The 17,475-nt window shown below is 35.3% G+C and overlaps 2 protein-coding genes and 1 pseudogene across 3 annotated transcripts; all 3 read right to left on the bottom strand.

Annotated features, from left to right (window-relative positions):
- Positions 1-1,201: 1,201 nt before the first annotated feature.
- Positions 1,202-3,155, bottom strand: LOC110873427 (annotated as a pseudogene).
- A 5,961-nt stretch (positions 3,156-9,116) lies between these two features.
- LOC110873428 (ubiquitin carboxyl-terminal hydrolase 2) lies at positions 9,117-13,593 on the bottom strand. Of its 2 annotated transcripts, none has more exons than XM_022122348.2 (6): positions 13,490-13,593; positions 12,264-12,311; positions 11,554-11,600; positions 10,469-10,515; positions 10,278-10,380; positions 9,117-10,064 (listed from the first exon to the last, which is right to left on the bottom strand). In XM_022122348.2, the coding sequence occupies exons 2-6, from the start codon at positions 12,292-12,294 to the stop codon at positions 9,288-9,290; spliced, it is 1,005 nt and encodes a 334-aa protein (XP_021978040.1). In that variant the 5' UTR covers positions 12,295-12,311; positions 13,490-13,593; the 3' UTR covers positions 9,117-9,287. The 2 variants fall into 2 exon arrangements, with proteins under 2 accessions (XP_021978040.1, XP_021978041.1); XM_022122349.2 differs by having other exon boundaries at positions 12,264-12,308.
- Positions 13,594-15,612: 2,019 nt separating this feature from the next.
- On the bottom strand, positions 15,613-16,930 carry LOC110870354. Its single transcript, XM_022119541.1, has 2 exons — positions 16,911-16,930; positions 15,613-16,315 (listed from the first exon to the last, which is right to left on the bottom strand). Exons 1-2 carry the CDS (start codon positions 16,928-16,930, stop codon positions 15,613-15,615), a joined length of 723 nt encoding a protein of 240 aa, XP_021975233.1.
- Positions 16,931-17,475: the final 545 nt, after the last annotated feature.

The following is a 17,475-nucleotide window of genomic DNA, read 5'->3' as shown; positions in this document are numbered from 1 at the left end:
TGTCCTATAGGCCAAACCTGGTTAGAAACCTCAGTTAAAAAATGTCATGTGCAATGCACATGAGGGTAAAATAGTAATTTCCCTCTCAAGCCTTTCAATTCCCCATTTATAACTTTCCGGTGACCATTCGAACTCAGATCATCTTCTCCGGCTAAATTCCGGCCACTCTTATTCTTGTCCGATCATTTTTTTTTCTTTTTTCTTCTTTCTTCATCAATCTTCAAACAATCTCCATCCTCTTCTACTATACAAATTCAAACATGAATCTTGAATCTGAATCATTGATTAATCTGTCACATATTACAAGGTATATTCAATCCGTTGATGGCTTTACATCGTTCTCTGTACCTATAGCCAAACATCACCAAATTTGATCAAAATCTCAATTTCCCCAAAATATATATCTCAATGAAATTAATAAAATTGCTTGCACAAGACTGTTTATGACGAATTCACCCAACATCTTCTTCCAGTATCCTGCTAATTTTACAGCAAACTAGAAATAAAAAAAGGATTGTGAAATCTTGTTAAAATTTATTCACATCTATACAAGAATTAATTTACCTAACTCAAAACACTAGATATCAGTAAAAAAAATCCATAAATCCCCAAACAGTTTATATACATCAATGTAAACCCATGCCAAAATCACATTTTACACTGTCAACTGCGTCGGTGGTGGTTGTATTCTTCAAACCCAAGGGTCCGTTCACCGTATCGATCCGCCATCCAAACCCACAACACTGTCGCCACAAAACAACACCTCCTCACATCCAAAACCGGTGCCCTAACACGCAACACCAACACCACAAAACGACGCCCCCTCACCTCCAAAAAAAAATAAACTGAATGAGTACAATACGACACAAATCGCACTTCCGGCAACCGGAGATCAACCGGAAACCGTCACAAACCGCCGATATCAGTTGCGACTGTGTGCGTGTTCATCTGTTGGTTGGGCATTAGGGATGATGATGGTTTGTGTTCATCTGTCGTGGTGTGATGATGATTCGAAAATGGTGGAGGGTGGTGGCTTGTGGTGGTTGTTAGCAGTAGAGAATGATAGAGATGGTGGTTGTTAGCAGTACAAAACTAGTTTAATACCCGTCCGGTGGACGGGTTACGTTGATGTATTATAGTAACAACATGAATGAACCTATGAACACAAAGCTAATCTATATAAAGTGTACACAAAATTAAATTAAATACGTGACAAACAAAAGCATCATTCTTTAATTTATGAAAGGAAAACGAACGTCAACACTTTACAACCAAAAAAAAATAATCTTCTTAAGACACTTGGAAATTGACAAATGAAGAATATGGCATAAGTGTGGCCCCAAGTGATAAATTTGGTGAGCCGTATTTCAAAGTAATTACAGCATAAATACCGGTACCGTACGATACCAGTATTTACCCCGATGTTTTACCTGTAAATACCGGTATCGTACCGGTATCGAAAACGGGGAAAATGGAAACCGGTACCGGTACCGAATATACCCGGTAACTGGGTCAACAATTTAAACATTTGAGACATGAAGATGGGCTTCTCCTGGAAAGATCCCAACTTCATGACCTTGTCCTTGCTTTATATGTTTCTTTACCTGCAATTTTTTATCCAAAGTGATGAGTGAATATTATGAAATGCATACATACAACAAATTTATATATAAAGGATTAATCACCAGGTTCTTTCCCTCGACAATAACACGAGTCTGAGAGCGAATCACACGTTTTATAGTGCCGGTTTCACCCCTAACTGTGCCCCTAATTATCATCACCTGTAATAAACAAACCATTTATTTAAACATAATCGTATAAAGTGTAAAGTTTTATTGTGAAAGAATAACATATTATCTTTTACATTATCTCCTCTCAAAATCTTTAAGTGATGTATGAGCTTCTTAGCAGCTTTCCATCCCATTCTCTAAAATGAAGCATTCAATAACTATGGAACATAATCTCACCATCAACAGCTTTCCATCACATTATCTCCTCTCAAATATCAACTCAAATTATATTTTTATCAGTGCGCTTAAATTCATAATGAAGCCTTCAATAACTATAGAACATAACTTTGGTATATATACCAGTTAACTTCCAAAGGCACGTTTTAACTAAATACAATGATTAGAATCGGTATGATGATATTGTTTCAAGTTCATGAAATCAAACTAATAAACAATTTCAAACTCTATTTGCAAATTAAAGAATTGGAAGTAGTTGTTTACCTCTTTAGTGAAATATGAATCTGGATTGATTGTTGCTCAAAGAATTTGGATTGATTCTTAGGAATATTAACATTGTTGACCGATGGTAATGACCTGCCCGTCGGGCACTTCGAAACTCTTCTCAACAGAAGAGCTAGTTTTTGAAGTCTCGAGCTCTTACTCATAGTCTAGAGCGATGTACGCCCGTTTATCTTTCATGTCTCTTACAATTTCCTGTTATGCGGTTGTGGTGAATGAATACCCACGTTTTGGTAGAATCTTCATCAACCAGTCAGTTAGATTACGTCCTGCTAGATCTAACCGGAGGATGGCGTGTGGCAAGGTGTAACCCTCGTAAATAGGAACTGTGTGGCTCACACCGTCTCCTGAATCAAGTACAATACCAGTAGTACGACCACTAGCGTAGAGAGAAAGAACAGCTTAAATGGCAACATACATAGCAGGTGCGTTAAATGTCTCGAACATGATTTACGTCATCTTTTCAGGGTTGGCTTTAGGATTCAAAGGCGCTTCGGTTAACAGAACCGGGTGTTCTTCTGGGGCGACATGGAGCTCGTTGTAGAAAGTGTGATGCCAGATTTTTTCCATGTCATCTCAATTGCTGACAATATCATGTTCAATTGGGTATTTTAAAGTCAAAATACCTCGGTTTGACTGAGCCTCGTTACCAACATAAGCATCTTTCTGTCCCATTCCAACCATTACACCGGTGTGACGTGGTCGGCTGACAACACTCGGGAACATAGCCCTTGGAGCATCATCTCCAGCAAAACCAGCCTATAAAACAAAATTTAAGATTTAAACATAATTTGTATATCTATTGGTACATGTGTGTTGAGGGAAAAGAGATGATAAATTGGGTACCTTAACCATTCCAGTTACATTATCACACACAAGTGGTTGAATATCCTCTGATTATGCCATCCTAAATTGGGTCCAAAAAGCTCGCGGCTCGAAGCTCGCTCAAATTTAGCTCGGAAAAAGCTTGCTCAATATGGCTCGGTTTGAAAGTGAGCCGAGCCGGCTCGGCTCGGTTAGAAAGTGAGCCTAGCTCGGCTCGGCACGTGACGAGACAAATTGGCTCGGTTTGGCTCGCTTGATAGCTAGGCTCGGTTTAGCTCGAATTATTTTACTTACAATATATTTTATTTTTTATACGTATAATATATTACAAAAAAGTGATTATTATTTACATGTATTTAGGCTTGTAGTTTGATATCTATGACATATTTAAAGGTTGATTGTCGTGCTAATGAACAAATATTGTATTTACTTGAAATATAAAACTTATTTTGCGTTGTTTAACATGATTTTGGCTTGTAATGTATTAGGTTGCACTTATTCTGAATATGTTCTTTTGAAGTATTAAATAATATTTTAGAATACTGAATTTTGAGAGCTATGTATTAATTTTTATTTTTAAAATCGAGCCAAACCAAGCCGAGCCGAGCTAGCTCGGTTTAAAACTAATCCGAACCCGAGCTTAGATTTTCAGCTCGGTTTCAAATCCGAGCCAGCTCGGTTTATAATCGAGCCGAGCCCGAGCTTGCCCTAGCTCGGCTCGGCTCGGCTCATGAACAGCCCTACACGGAGCGGTACGTTTTAGCAAAACTCATTAATTAAACAAATGTGCGATCTTTAAAACATGACCTGTTTTGGTTCTGAAGGTTCGCAACTTGCTGACGCAGTTTTGCAGCTTCTTGTTGGTAAAACTGCAAAAAATGTATTGCCATTTTAACCAATAAAGATTCAAGACAAATATTTTGTTTAAATTGTGTTTAATCAAACATGCATATAAAAATGTCTTGGTTTGTTTAATGTTTTTTTTTTTACTTTTTACCCTAGCATTTGCTACTGCAACAGAACCACTGCTTGGTGGATCCATGCATGCCTTTTTATACCTATCTATGGTTCCTTTGATACTATGTAAACGACATAACAAACATCATCGATCGTGTTATAGATTCAACAACGGATTTAAGGTCACTTTTTATACTACAAAGAATTGTTTTTATTTGAAACCAATATATAATACAAAACACATATATGCAATATGTCTACTAAAATACTTTAATCCCAAAGGCCAAGTTATCCACTTAGAATTATATAAAAGTTTTATGTACAACCCCAAAGATCATCCCTTTGGTTCACACATCTCCAAAAAGAGAACTTACCTTGATATAGAAAGGGCCCAGCTGGATAAGGGAATCACGAAACTGCAACAATTAGTCCAAAATGAATAAGTAATGGATCTAACAAAAAAACCCACAAATACATGTGTCTAACTAACCTGAATCAGGTTAAGCAGCAGCAACTGGTTGAACATAGTCAAGAATGGTAGAAAAGCTAGAACATGAGACCATACATGAAGGGAATCACTATAGTATATGTCCCTAAACAAAAATCATAGAAAAATTGGGATGGAATCAAGCATGAACATTATTCTAGGATTGGATAATGGTATTACTGTTAAATTGGCCCACCACTTGAAGAAGATTGTTTCCGTATTTAGCATATGCGTAACATGTGTCGGCATTTGTCTGTTCCTTCCAATAACTACAAAATTAACACGAAACAAAGGTTTAACCCTAAAAGCTGCACAAAATGGAACTTCAAAGGTAAGAAAGAGTGAACCTGCTTGATTAATTGATACAAAATCCCCATCCGATACCGGAAGATGCATCAGATTTGTTCCTTCCCGAACAGAGTTTGATCTTATTCTTATATTTTATTCTCCTATTTTCCTTTTTCCAAAAGCCAGACCTTAAATAATATCATGTTTAAGGATTCTTTCTTCATCCCTTTTCCTTACAAAAGAAGACAAACATTCATACTCTAAAATCAAATATGAAACTGAAAATCAAAATGAATTCATTGGATGAACAGAAAAGCATGTATTTACCTTCTAAGAGAAAGACACGTACAGACACAACTCAATTTTCAATCAAAACAACTTAGATAATCCAAAAGAAAAATCGTTTAAAATGGAAAGCAGAAGAAACAGAGAACATACGTTACCGTCGTAGAACATGAAGCTTGAAAGGTTAAGCTGCTGCAGGATAAAGTCGTTTGTGGTCAATGTGTTAACCTCAGACATATGTTTGATGAACAGAGAAAGGGGCTAGAATTAAAGATAAATCTGATGGGGTGGTAGAAGAAATTACAATAGCGCTTCGCAATTTCATCGAATTTCAATCAATCAGTCTTCGGGTTTGCAAACACAAACACAAAAATTATAATCATAAGAACCCTAATTTAAATCTAGATGCTTACCGTTGCGATTGAATTGCGCTTGAATGAAGGTTTGAGATAGCGATTGAATAAAGCTCCTCCGTATGTTATTTGTGTGTATACATCTGTTACAAGAGGAAGGGTATGAAGGTTACCTGATGCGACGTGGGGAGGGAAAACGGAGTCAAGAAGGTTATTTGGAGGTTACGGGCGATGTGGGCAGAAAAAGGTGGAGTTGCTAGAAACCACAAAGAACCGCCCTGATCTGTCATGTGAGCAGTTATTTTTGTGAGTTTAAGTGGCTGAGATTTAATCTCAGCCAAATCCAATGGTAGAGGTTGATTTGATAGTTGGTTAGACTTAATGGGAACCATATATATATAATGATAGAGAGATAAAGAGAATATTTTTATATTTCTTTGATTAACCTAAGATTTTTCCATTTATTACAAACTATTCACTAAATATATTTTTTTACACAATAGTCAGAGATAAAAAGAAAATAATGCCCTCATGTGCAAGGCACATGATCAGATTTAACCAAAAAATCTAACTGGGTTTGGCCTAAAGGTTAAAACGTGCAAGATTTTGAAACATAAAGCACAAAACTTGCGAACTTTTGCGCTAAAGGACAGCGCCTGCAATTTGGTGTAAACTTAAAGGACAAAACTTGTAATTTACTCTAAAAACAAAATAAATAAAAACGGGAAGAAAATAACGTCGAGCGAAAAGCAGATGTAAAATCTTTGAATCACGCACACTCGTTGCTGAGAAATTAAACCGAAACGTAAAACATAGAAAAAAATAACTAAGTCCATCCAGAACCCGCGTGTTGGACGAACATGACAAACGTAGAAAAATAGATGTGACGCGACGGGCCAGTCAAACGGGAAAAATATACGAAATAATGTTGAACCCCACACGCACGTTGCGGTGCGTTAACTCACAAAATTTAGAACGAGACGAAAAACTTGAGAAAGATGAAAATTTTGGTTGATCAAAATTGAAAATAAAAAAGAGTTGGGATTAAATCGCAAAAGATGAAAAACTTTGGATTAAAAGTAAAAAACAAATGGTCTAAATTGCAAAACTGAAGTTATTTATTAATTTTAGATAATGATAAGGATAAAAATAAGTGATATCTATATATTGGTTATTAATTAATATTAATATTAAAAAAAATTTATTAAACAAATATAAATAAAATTATGAGGTTGAAGGAGAGAATGTCATGTGGCATTTTTTTGAGTCTTTTATTATAAGTTAGATAATAAAAACTTATATCTTTATGAACCTTGTATATTGTACGGGTTAAATAAATGTGATTTTATATATCAAATAATAAAAAAGTTATATCTTTAAAAAACCATGTGTATTACACATATTAAATAAATGTAATTTTGTATACTAAATACTAAAAACGTCGTATCTTTAAAAAAACTCGTGTATAATCGGGTTGAATAAATCTACCAAATAGTAAAATATTACATCCTTAAAAACCCCGTATATTACACGTGTTGAATAGATATAAAAAAGAGTTATATCTTTAAAAATCATGTGTATTACACAGATTAAACAAATGTATTTTTGTATATTAAATACTAAAAACGTCGTATCTTTAAAAAACCCTTGTATAGTCGGGTTGAAAAATCTACCAAATAATAAAAAAAAATTATATCCTAAATAAATGTAATTTTGTATATTAAATACTAAAGACGTCGTATCTTTAATAAACCCGTGTATAGTCGGGTTGAAAAATCTATCAAATAATAAACAAAAAGAGTAAATTACGTTTTTGGCCCCTGTGGTTATATCACTTTTACCATATTAGCCCAAAATAAGATTTTTTAACATATATGCCCCCATGGTTTCTATAACTAACCATTTTGGCCCCTAAGTCTAGAGATCACGGGGGCCAAAATGGTTAGTTATAGAGACCATGGGGACTAAATGGTTAGACTTAAGGCCCAAAATGGTTAGTTATAGAGACCATGAGGGCAAGTATGTTAAAAATTCTTATTTTGGGCTAATATAGTAAAAGTGATATAATCACTGGGGCCAAAAACGTAATTTACTCAAAAAAAATTATATCCTTAAAAACCTCGCGTTTTACTCGAGTTGAATAAACATAATTTTGTATACCAAATAAAAAAAAAGTTATGTTTTTAAATAATTAGGATAACATTTAATATTAATTTTTTATTTATATATTTAATATAAGATAAGTAGATAAGAGAGGTATTTGTTTTAAAAATATATTAAATTAACAATTTAGATTTGAGGATAATATTTTATTAAAGTATGATAAGATTTAATATTAATTTATTATTTATTTATTTAGATAAATATAAATTTGAGGATACCTTTAATGAATGACACGTGTACAAAAGTTTGTTTCTTTTATTATAGTAGTTAGATTAGATTAGATTATAATAATTGTAATATCGAATCGAGCTTATAATAAAATACTCTAAATAATGACGCATGGCATTCTCTCCTTCAATATCATAAATTTTATTTATATCTGTTTAATAAATTTCTTTTAATATTAATATTAATATTAATTAATAACCAATATATAGATATCACTTATTTTTATCCTTATCTAAAATTAATAAATAACTGCAATTTTGCAATTTAGACCTTTTGTTTTTTACTTTAACCCAAAGTTTTTCATCTTTTGCAATTTAATCTCAACTCTTTTTTATTTTCAATTTTGGTCCACCATATTTTTCATTTTTCCCAAGTTTCTCGTTTCCTTGTAAATTTTGTGAGTTAACGCACCGCAACATGCGTGTGGGGTTCGAAATTTTTTCGTATATTTTTTTCCGTTTGATTGGCCCGTCGCGTCACATCTATTTTTCTGTGTTTGACAAGTTCGTCCAACACGCGGGTCCTGGATGGACTTAGTTTTTTTTTCTATGTTTTACGTTTCGGTTTAATTTCTCAGCAACGAGCGTGCGTGATTCAAAGATTTTACGTCTGCTTTTCGCTCGGCGTTATTTTTTTTTCCCGTTTTTATTTATTTTGTTTTACCGAGCTTTTACAGTGTTGGTGGTCGCTGATAATGGTATAGTATTGCTACTACTTAACATAATTTTATGACAACCGCTGCAACGCAGAGGCTCAATACTAGTTATTTTAATATAACTTAGTTATTTTTCATAAATATATAAATAGTCGCTATTATTATTTAAAAAAGACAATTAATCTATTAATTAAAAATTATACATATAATGGGCTTGTTTTAGCTCGAGAGCCGGCTCGAGCTCGATAAGCGACTCTCAGGCTCGCTTATACTTGACTCGTTCCAAGTTTTTTTAGCCAAATAACTCGGCTCGATTGCACCCCTAATTCGAGGTATCAAGAGTGCATATAAAGTGCTATCTTTCACCTGGTTAGCCAATTTAGCCCGTGTTTGTCAAACCATGCTAAACTGGCAAGACATGCCACAAACGGTTTCCTTTGATGGACTTGACAGTTCGGACTGAACTAACTGTGTCCGAACTGTCCAACCAACTGCCTAATTTAACAATTAACAAAATATTCTTTTTATTTTTATTTTTTCTGTGAGAACAGGTTCAACAAACTTATTGTTGATCTGTCATTATTATAGCATAAGCCAAAAAATATCACATTCATATAATCATAAAAGCAAACAGATAAATAAACCACTAGCATATCATTAACTGATTAACATCAGCCTCAGACTCCACAAAACAAACCAAATAACCGTTTTTCTTTTGCCCAAGTTACATCATCCTTTTTCAAACAGAAACACAGTCGCCAACAACTCGAATCATAACCGAAAACACTAAGAAAAACTTACTTCGGGTTGCTCGTTTTCTGCTTTGCCTTCTCAATCAACGGTCTCAACTGCTTCTTCTCCGCAAGAATCTTCAAGAAGTTAAACAAAAACGGTATGTAATTATGCTTTCTCCTAATGTTCTCAGTTCTCCATTTCTTAAACTTCTCTTCCTCCACCAGAATCTTCTCAGTTGCACCCTCGATCCCAGCGTTAACTTCATAAAGCGACTTGTTCAACGCCTCCACGTTGCCGCCATCCACCACCCTTTCCGACTGTAACGCCGCCAGCTGCTGCAGCAGCCGCTCCCTCCTCCTCTGCAGCTCTTTAAGCTCAGCTGTGTACATTTCCTTCCGGTTCTTTATTATAGCCATGAGGTTGAACCGTATTTCACTCTGTGAATACCTTTCGATTCTTTCTTGAATCACGGGCTGGACCACTTTGAGCCAGTCCATGTCACCTTGACCGCCTGAACATGGGCCCAGGCTAATGGGCCCCTCTTTCAACCCGTCAAGCTCGTACAGGACACCGTCTACCGGTATGTAGCTTATGAAATGGTACACGTCATCATCTTTTCCGGCGGCTTTTTGTTCGTCGGGAATGAATGGTTCGGGCCTTGCGAAACTGTTGTGAGCGGTTCGGATGGCATCACTGTTGTTTATGGCTAACCCTTTGAGTTCAGGAGGGAAGGCTTTTGAGAATTCTTTTAGGGCTGATAACTCGGGACCGATATCGACTTCTGGACAGTTCATGAGAATGGAGAGGATGGCTTGAGTAGCACATGCATTGTTAATGACCTGAAATATATAATTTTCAAACCCGTGAGGAGTTCTTACTTATTGTGTGTGTGTGGGAGAGGGGGGGGGGGGTGAATTTTTAGCAGCAGTCACTCATATGAGATAGTAAAGATATGTGCTCAAAAGATGCAAACTGGCTTTAAGTGGTCGAAAATTAAGTATAAACTGTTTACCATCTCTTTTAACAATCGAATTGTAGTTATAAAAACTCACCTGGCTAGCAAAAAACAAGTTCGGGTTCGGATCTTTGATTACAAGACGTTCATCTTTCTCACCAGCACGCCATTTAAAAAGGAATATCAACCCATAAACTGGCCTGTGAATTAACGAAACAATATAAATATGACATTCTTAAGCAATGCTATACCATTATGACTTATGAGCACAAAAGATTAAGGAACTACCTAAGACTGTTTAGCGAATCAAGATCCAAGGAATACAACTCCTCAACCTGCATAACAAATTCATTTTAGAAATCTTTAATGTAGATAACCAAGAGACATCAATCAAGTCCCTATGTTTCTTCAAAATCCATAAAAATTTGAGAATATGATTTTCATTTATACCAATTTCTAATTGCATCTATGTAGTTAATATCCCGATATCTCACAGATATATCAGTGATATATCGGTTATCGGTCCCTTGGTGAGATATCGATGCAAAATATCGGCAATATTGACTGATATTTGACCGATATATCACCGATTTTCCCGATATCAGTACCTTTCTTCTTAGTCCTATCATTCGTCTTTCTTCTTATTGCTGCTAGTGTTTTAAGTCTTTGTTAGTTGTTAGTGTTAAATGTTAGTGTTTTAAGTCTTGGTCAGTTCCTACTTGCTACAATTGTTAGTGTTTTGCAAGTTGCAAAAAGGTTAATTTGTACCGATATCCCACCGCGATAACCGATACTTTGCCGCATTAACTACTTAGAATTGCATGAAACATCACAAGGGACATTGCAAACAAAAAAGTAAGTTAAAGAGTTAAATGCCATTTTAGTCCCTGTGATTTGGGCCATTTTGCCAGTTTAGTATAAAGGTTTCATTTTTAACCTGTGGGTCCAAAAAGGTTTCACAGTTGCCATTTTAGTCCACTGGGTTAACTTCATCCATTTTTTCTGTTAACGAGAAGGCCAATTCGGTCATTTTATATGGCTGAATTGCCCTTTTCGTTAACAGAATTAGATACAAAACGACCGAATTGACCTTCCCGTTAACAGAAAAAATGGATGAAGTTAACCAAGTGGACTAAAATGGCAACTGTGAAACCTTTTTGGACCCACATGTTAAAAATGAAACCTTTGGACTAAACTGGCAAAATGGCCCAAACCACAGGGACTAAAATGGCATTTAACTCTAAGTTAAATATGTAGAGACATTTATTGTTTGATTTAAAGCTCTAGAGAAAATTATGACCCTTTACTTAGGAATGGAAGATATATTATTAAAGAAAACAGAAGAATGAGAATACGCTTCACGTAAACAATACCTGCACTCCTTTTACTTGCATTTGTTGTATAAGTTCGGTAAAAACACCTGGAAAATGAGATGATGGTTTCAATTAATATTAGCTAAATTTTAAACTATATCAATAATATCTTGAATAACAATTCTTATGATCTATGTTTGTTCTTCTCTTTTATCTCACTCAAATTATCGAAAAGTTTTTGAAGTCGGACTCTTGAAATATACAATCTAAGAATTAAGATTATTTTTTATTTTTTATGCAACCGTAAGCAATAATACGTTTGCGGCATGACATAAATACTGTCACCATAAAAGTGTTTTTTTTTTTTTTTGAACGGCCAACAAATCAATCCTGAGCACTCTCGGGGCACCCACTGGACAAACGGAGTACTCCGAGAGCAACCCGAGTCGTCCACCACCAATTCCGGGGAAAACCCAGTAACCCACCCGCCCATAGGCAAAACGGTAAAACCCGTTTGGCTCAAGGATCGAACCCAGGTTTCCCTGGGTCTCCTATCACTGCCCACCAATGCCTCACTCTTTTTTGCACCAAATGGGAATTGAACTTGAGTCTTCAAAGAAGAACTCAAGTCCTCCTACCACTTAAAAGTGTTGTTTAATATGTCTCTTAAGTGTTAAGTGTTTAAGAATGAGTAGCTCCAACTCTAGTAAACAACCTGCATTATTAAGTTTGGAGAATACACACAAGAATCTAAAATAAGAAAAACATACCGGGATCAGATTCAATGGTGCACCAAGACATGATTGCAAGTTAATCTGCTGCGACAGAAAATTCAAATCATCAATTAACTTGCATTTTACAGAAATTAATCATTTATACATGTTCAGATTGTTTCACTCCCCGTTAAGAGCTAGCAAGTTGTATGAATATGTACATATATGCAAGCGTATACATCAATAAATGCACATAAACCGTAGAATGTACACTATATCACGAACAACCATAGGACCACTGATCAAAGATAAGAAGAAAAGAGAACTGATTAATACCTTACTATACCTTATGTGAAATTTTAATAGAACCCTTAGAAGATACAACCTGTCATCAACAACTGGAGACTACAATTACTAATCTACATGCCCAATAAAGGTACCACCAATCCAACTATCCTAAATACTACACTTAGGGCTGCAAACGAACCAAACATTCGGCGAACAGTTCGTTAACTGTTCGGCGGGAACTGGAAGTTCGTTTGTGTTTGTTCGTTTATTAAACATACGAACACGAACAAGAAAATTTTGTTCGTTTAGTTAAATGAACGAACATGAACAGAGGTCGCGTTCGTTCATTTATGTTCGTGAACGTTTGGTAACGTGTTCGTTTGTGTTCGATAGTTCATTAGTGTTTTAGTTTTTATATTTTATTTAAATACATCAAAATTCCAATAAATAAAATATTAAATACGTGTCAATGTGTTTTTATTCTGTTGATGAACACTTATTTGTGTTCGTTTGTTTCCATTTATGTTCATGAACATTAGTTGGTGCTCAATTGTGTTCATCAACGTTCGTTATCGTTCGTTGCCTAATATTAACAAACAAACACGAACATAAGATCTCGTTCGGTAAGTGTTTTATAATTTTTCATATATAATTCAGTAACTAACATCCATTTGACCTCAAACATACATAAAACATGGAGCCATAAAAATAAAATCAAGCAATTTACAAGGATGCAACTCCACATATAACTGCAAATAACAAGCTAAACGATGACGTGTTCACTAACTACTACTGCTTCATAACGGTAACTAAACAATCAATTACAAAGAAATCTCACATGAACACGTAAAAACCCTAGAAATCATATATTGTGGAAATTTGTACGAATTGAACTGGATAAAGACAGTTTGTATGTTGGTATAAAGATTAATTGATAATTAGGGCAGATGATGATTTATGCATACAACAGAAAGATAGAGTGTGTGAAAAGAAACCTGTGTTTGTTTGGAGGCTATGGAAGATGGGGTGAGGAGAAAATTAGCAAGAAGAGTTAAAAAGGGAGAAGATGGAGGACAGACTCGATCCGAATACACAGTTCGGGTTTTTTAAGCGAATACTCCAATTTACCAACATTATTTTATACTTTTACTAGGTTATAACCCCGTGTATTACACGGGGTTGAATAAATAAATTTTATATACTAAATAATAAAACAATATATCTTTAAAAACCTCATTTATTATACGTGTTGAATAAATATAATTTTATATATTAAATAATAAAAAGTTATATCTATAAGAACCGTTTGATAAGATTTTTTTTTTTTTGAAATTTCACAAGTAAAGGGTCTGAAATGTAATTTCTTTTTAAACTCTAACTTTATAAAAGTAAAAATTTACATGTAAAACAAATTGTAGAATTATACATAGGCCTGTTATGGTATCTTTAACTTCCGTTTTGACGAATTATACTTATATGCTCTGGAGTATTAGAGTCATATGCCTATTTTTAACATATTTATCCTTTTTGCTTATTGATAAGAAACATGTGAATATCACATTCTAAGTGTTCTTAGTTTCATGTTTACTTCCTCTGTTTCCTCTTATCCCTCTCCATTATATTTTGTAAACAGAATATCATCATGTGCTAATTTTACAAATTTATGAAACCGAATATAATCATGTCCTAGGTAGTCTTAGTATTATTGGAATTTCCATTTGATTCATGGTTTCTGTTAGTTACTTCGAATTTCCTTGTTTATTTTCTGTCTGAGGTATGCGTGTATCCCAAAAACGTGAAAGGTTGAAACCGGTAACCACTTCATTTAGCTGCAATGTGATGACAGTTTAAACCCATTTAGCTTTTTTTTTTTTTTTGTTTATGATCTACCCAACTGTATATGAGTTCAACTAATATGTTCAGTTTAATTTATTTCATTATGTACAGGTCGATACATAAAAGGTTTTGTTGAAAGGCATATAGTGATGGGTACTGGTCGATACATCTTAGTTTTATATCTATTTATGAGCATTACACGGTGGATGTGAGTAACGGTGTGAGTGGTAGTTGATGGTTTGTTTTGAAGGTTGTAGACAGAGAAAGCAGAGGGTAATGGTTTTAGGTTTAAAAAGAAATTACATTTCAGGCCCTGTACTTGTGAAATTAAAAAAAAAAACCTCATCAAACGATTGTTTCTAACCCAGTTAGGCATTTGGATGAAAATGGCAAAAAGTTACAAACGTGGGGGGCTATTTGGTACAAAAAAATCATTTTGGACGAAAATGGCAAACATGCCCAATCCTGAGGGACGATTTTGGCAATTAACTCTAATAATTATCCATAAGATATTAAACTAATAATATTTAGTAGGAGAATTATCTATAATATAAGATATTAAACTAAATAATATTTAGTAGAAGGGTTATATATAATTAATTAGAAGAGATTAAACTAATATTACAATTATCTTTAAGAGATGGTCTAATATGATGACAAGTGTCCCAAAAGTGGTTTCTTTTATTATATAGTATAGATTTATATTCTTTTTTAATATACGTACCATGTTTTTTTTTTTTTTTGGGAACGTGAACTTCATTAGAAACACCAACCCACAAAACGGGGAGGCTGGAAAAACGAGCTACATAAAAACAAAGCTACACCACTCGGACCACGAGACAGACCAGACCTTTTCTTGAATCTACTATTTAACCACAAAAAACCTAACGATCTAATATCACTAAATGTTGGTGCATTCATCTGTCGACTTCGTCTTGTATCGAATCTAGTATTAGAATTGTTAGATTAGGGCACGTTGTACGAGAAAATAGGAGGTTTTAGGCTGAAATTGGTTTGATTCCGCTTGAATGGGTGATTCCGCTTGAAAATGACATGTGACATTTTCAAGCGAAATCACAATATTAGTGATTCCGCTTGAAATGATCTCTATCACTTTCAAGCGAAATCAGTTCCCTATAAATAGCCTTCAAGCGTAATCAGTTGTAACAGTTCATTTCTTCCGGAACCGAAGTGCTGCCGAAGTGTCGTCTGACTGTAATCATTGTGAAATTAATATACAACGCAATTTTAAGTGAAACAAGCTGTTTTTCTAGTCCGTTTCTTAGTTTCCGCCTCTGAAACGGATAAGAGCTCTTCCAAATGACTTGTTTGGGTCTCGAACCGATCCTACACTAAATATATCTTCGACTTTCGCCGGTTTATTGGAAAATATTAACTCATTTCTCGCTCGCCAAATACTCCAGCAAGCGATCATCACAATACCATAGAAAACCTCTTTCGCCAGATCATTCAGCCCGATTTGATTCCTTATCTCCAGTAAATCTCTAACCGAGGCCACATTAAGCGCCGGAACCCTGCACCAAGCAGCAACCCGCTGCCAAATTAAGCACGTAAACGAGTAGAAAACAAACAAATGTTCGTTGATTTCATCTCTAGATTCACATAGCTGGCATGTGATATCTTCCACTTGAATATTCATGTTCCTGAGAGCAACACCCGTTAGGATCTTTCCCAATTCTGCTCTCCAAGCAAAAACGTTGCATTTAGCCGGGACCCAGTTGCACCACTTCATAACGTAAGTCGAACTGTGATCAATCCCTCTTCTAAGCATACTCCTAACCGAACCAACCGAGAACTCTCCATTTTTATCACCTTCCCACATCCACTTGTCTACGGTCTCACACAGCCTAACTGAACCGATCTCCCAAAGAAGCCAGTTTAGCTCCGATATTTCCAAGAACGTAACCGGACCTCTCTTCCATATCCAAACAACATCCACCTCTCCCTCTTCATTCCTTTTCAGCCTACTAGCGATTTACACGTATCATGTATAAATAGTTTTATGTCATCGCTATCATATTATTTTTTAATATACTTTTACGTATCATGTATAAATAGTTTTATGGAATCCCGGACGCTAAGCCAAATATTTCTCAACCATAGTTTAAAAAAAACTAAAATAATGACAAGACTATAATTTTAAGCAGGGGCAAAACTGTCACACCCCCAAAATCCACATGCGGAGGACCACCGCTTGGAGGCATGACTGACCAGGATCTTAACCATCAATCACATTGAACTCATAAGCATAGGTAAATAATACTTTTATTTATTAACAACAAGTGTTACAATGTTACAATATTTCACAGTTTACAGCGGAAGCATATTTAACTCGTTAAGTGTTTATAAAACCATATGTAAACTCTTAGTCTTATATTGCGTTTCCATGTGTCTCGACCCATGACCACTCCAGCTTCTCAGACAGCAAGTTCCTTTGATATGCACCTAAAGGCCTGCAAGGCATGTAACAACGAGTCAACAACAATGTTGAGCGAGTTCACAGTTGGGTGTACGTTTTAAGTGTTTTACGAAAACGTAGCTTGTCTTTAGCTGGCTCACTTGCCGTGGGGGTTTCCCATGTTGAAAATATGTTTAACCAGTTTATCTTATTTCCCAAAACGTATCCATAGATGGTGGGGGTTTCCCATAGTTAAAAACATGATTAATCCGTTTACCCTGTTTCCCAAACCTTTTTACGATATTTAGTGGGGGCTTCCCATGTTTGTATGTACTAGACTATTTGTAACCATGAGTGTTCTTCTTAACCCGAGAACAGTCGTACGTACAAGGTTTACGTAGGCTTTACGTAAGTGTCCTTCTTTACCCGAGGACAGTGGTACGCGTGGGGTTTACGTAGGTTTTACGTAAGTGTCCTTCCTGACTCCGGAAGACAGTAGCATGTGTGAATTTACGTAGGTTTTACGTAAGTGTCCCTCGAAACCTGAGGACAGTGGTAAGTACTTGTTTACGTAGGTTTTACGTAAGTGTCTTGCTTAACCCGAGGATGATGGTAGATAGTCTAGCTGTAGTAACAGTACGAGTAATTGTCCAATCCCATTCCCAACCCCGGGAATCCCATGCCTTGGTAAGAGTGTGAACTCACCTTGGTTTGCTCTGTATGATC

The sequence above is a fragment of the Helianthus annuus genome, chromosome 8 (assembly GCF_002127325.2).
Source record: "Helianthus annuus cultivar XRQ/B chromosome 8, HanXRQr2.0-SUNRISE, whole genome shotgun sequence".
NCBI classification, from domain to species: domain Eukaryota; kingdom Viridiplantae; phylum Streptophyta; class Magnoliopsida; order Asterales; family Asteraceae; genus Helianthus; species Helianthus annuus.
The sequence above is the reverse complement of the archived record's forward strand: the minus strand, read 5'-3'. Positions and strand labels throughout refer to the sequence as shown.

Coding starts and splice junctions, on each gene's coding strand:
- LOC110870354 (XM_022119541.1), bottom strand. CDS start 16,930: ATGGGAAACCCCCACGGCAA. Junction 16,316..16,910: donor ATGGGAAACCCCCACGGCAA/GTGAGCCAGCTA, acceptor AATCGCTAGTAG/GCTGAAAAGGAATGAAGAGG.
- LOC110873428 (XM_022122348.2), bottom strand. CDS start 12,294: ATGTCTTGGTGCACCATTGAATCTGATCCCG. Junction 11,601..12,263: donor CACCATTGAATCTGATCCCG/GTATGTTTTTCT, acceptor CTCATTTTCCAG/GTGTTTTTACCGAACTTATA. Junction 10,381..10,468: donor GATTCGCTAAACAGTCTTAG/GTAGTTCCTTAA, acceptor GTTAATTCACAG/GCCAGTTTATGGGTTGATAT.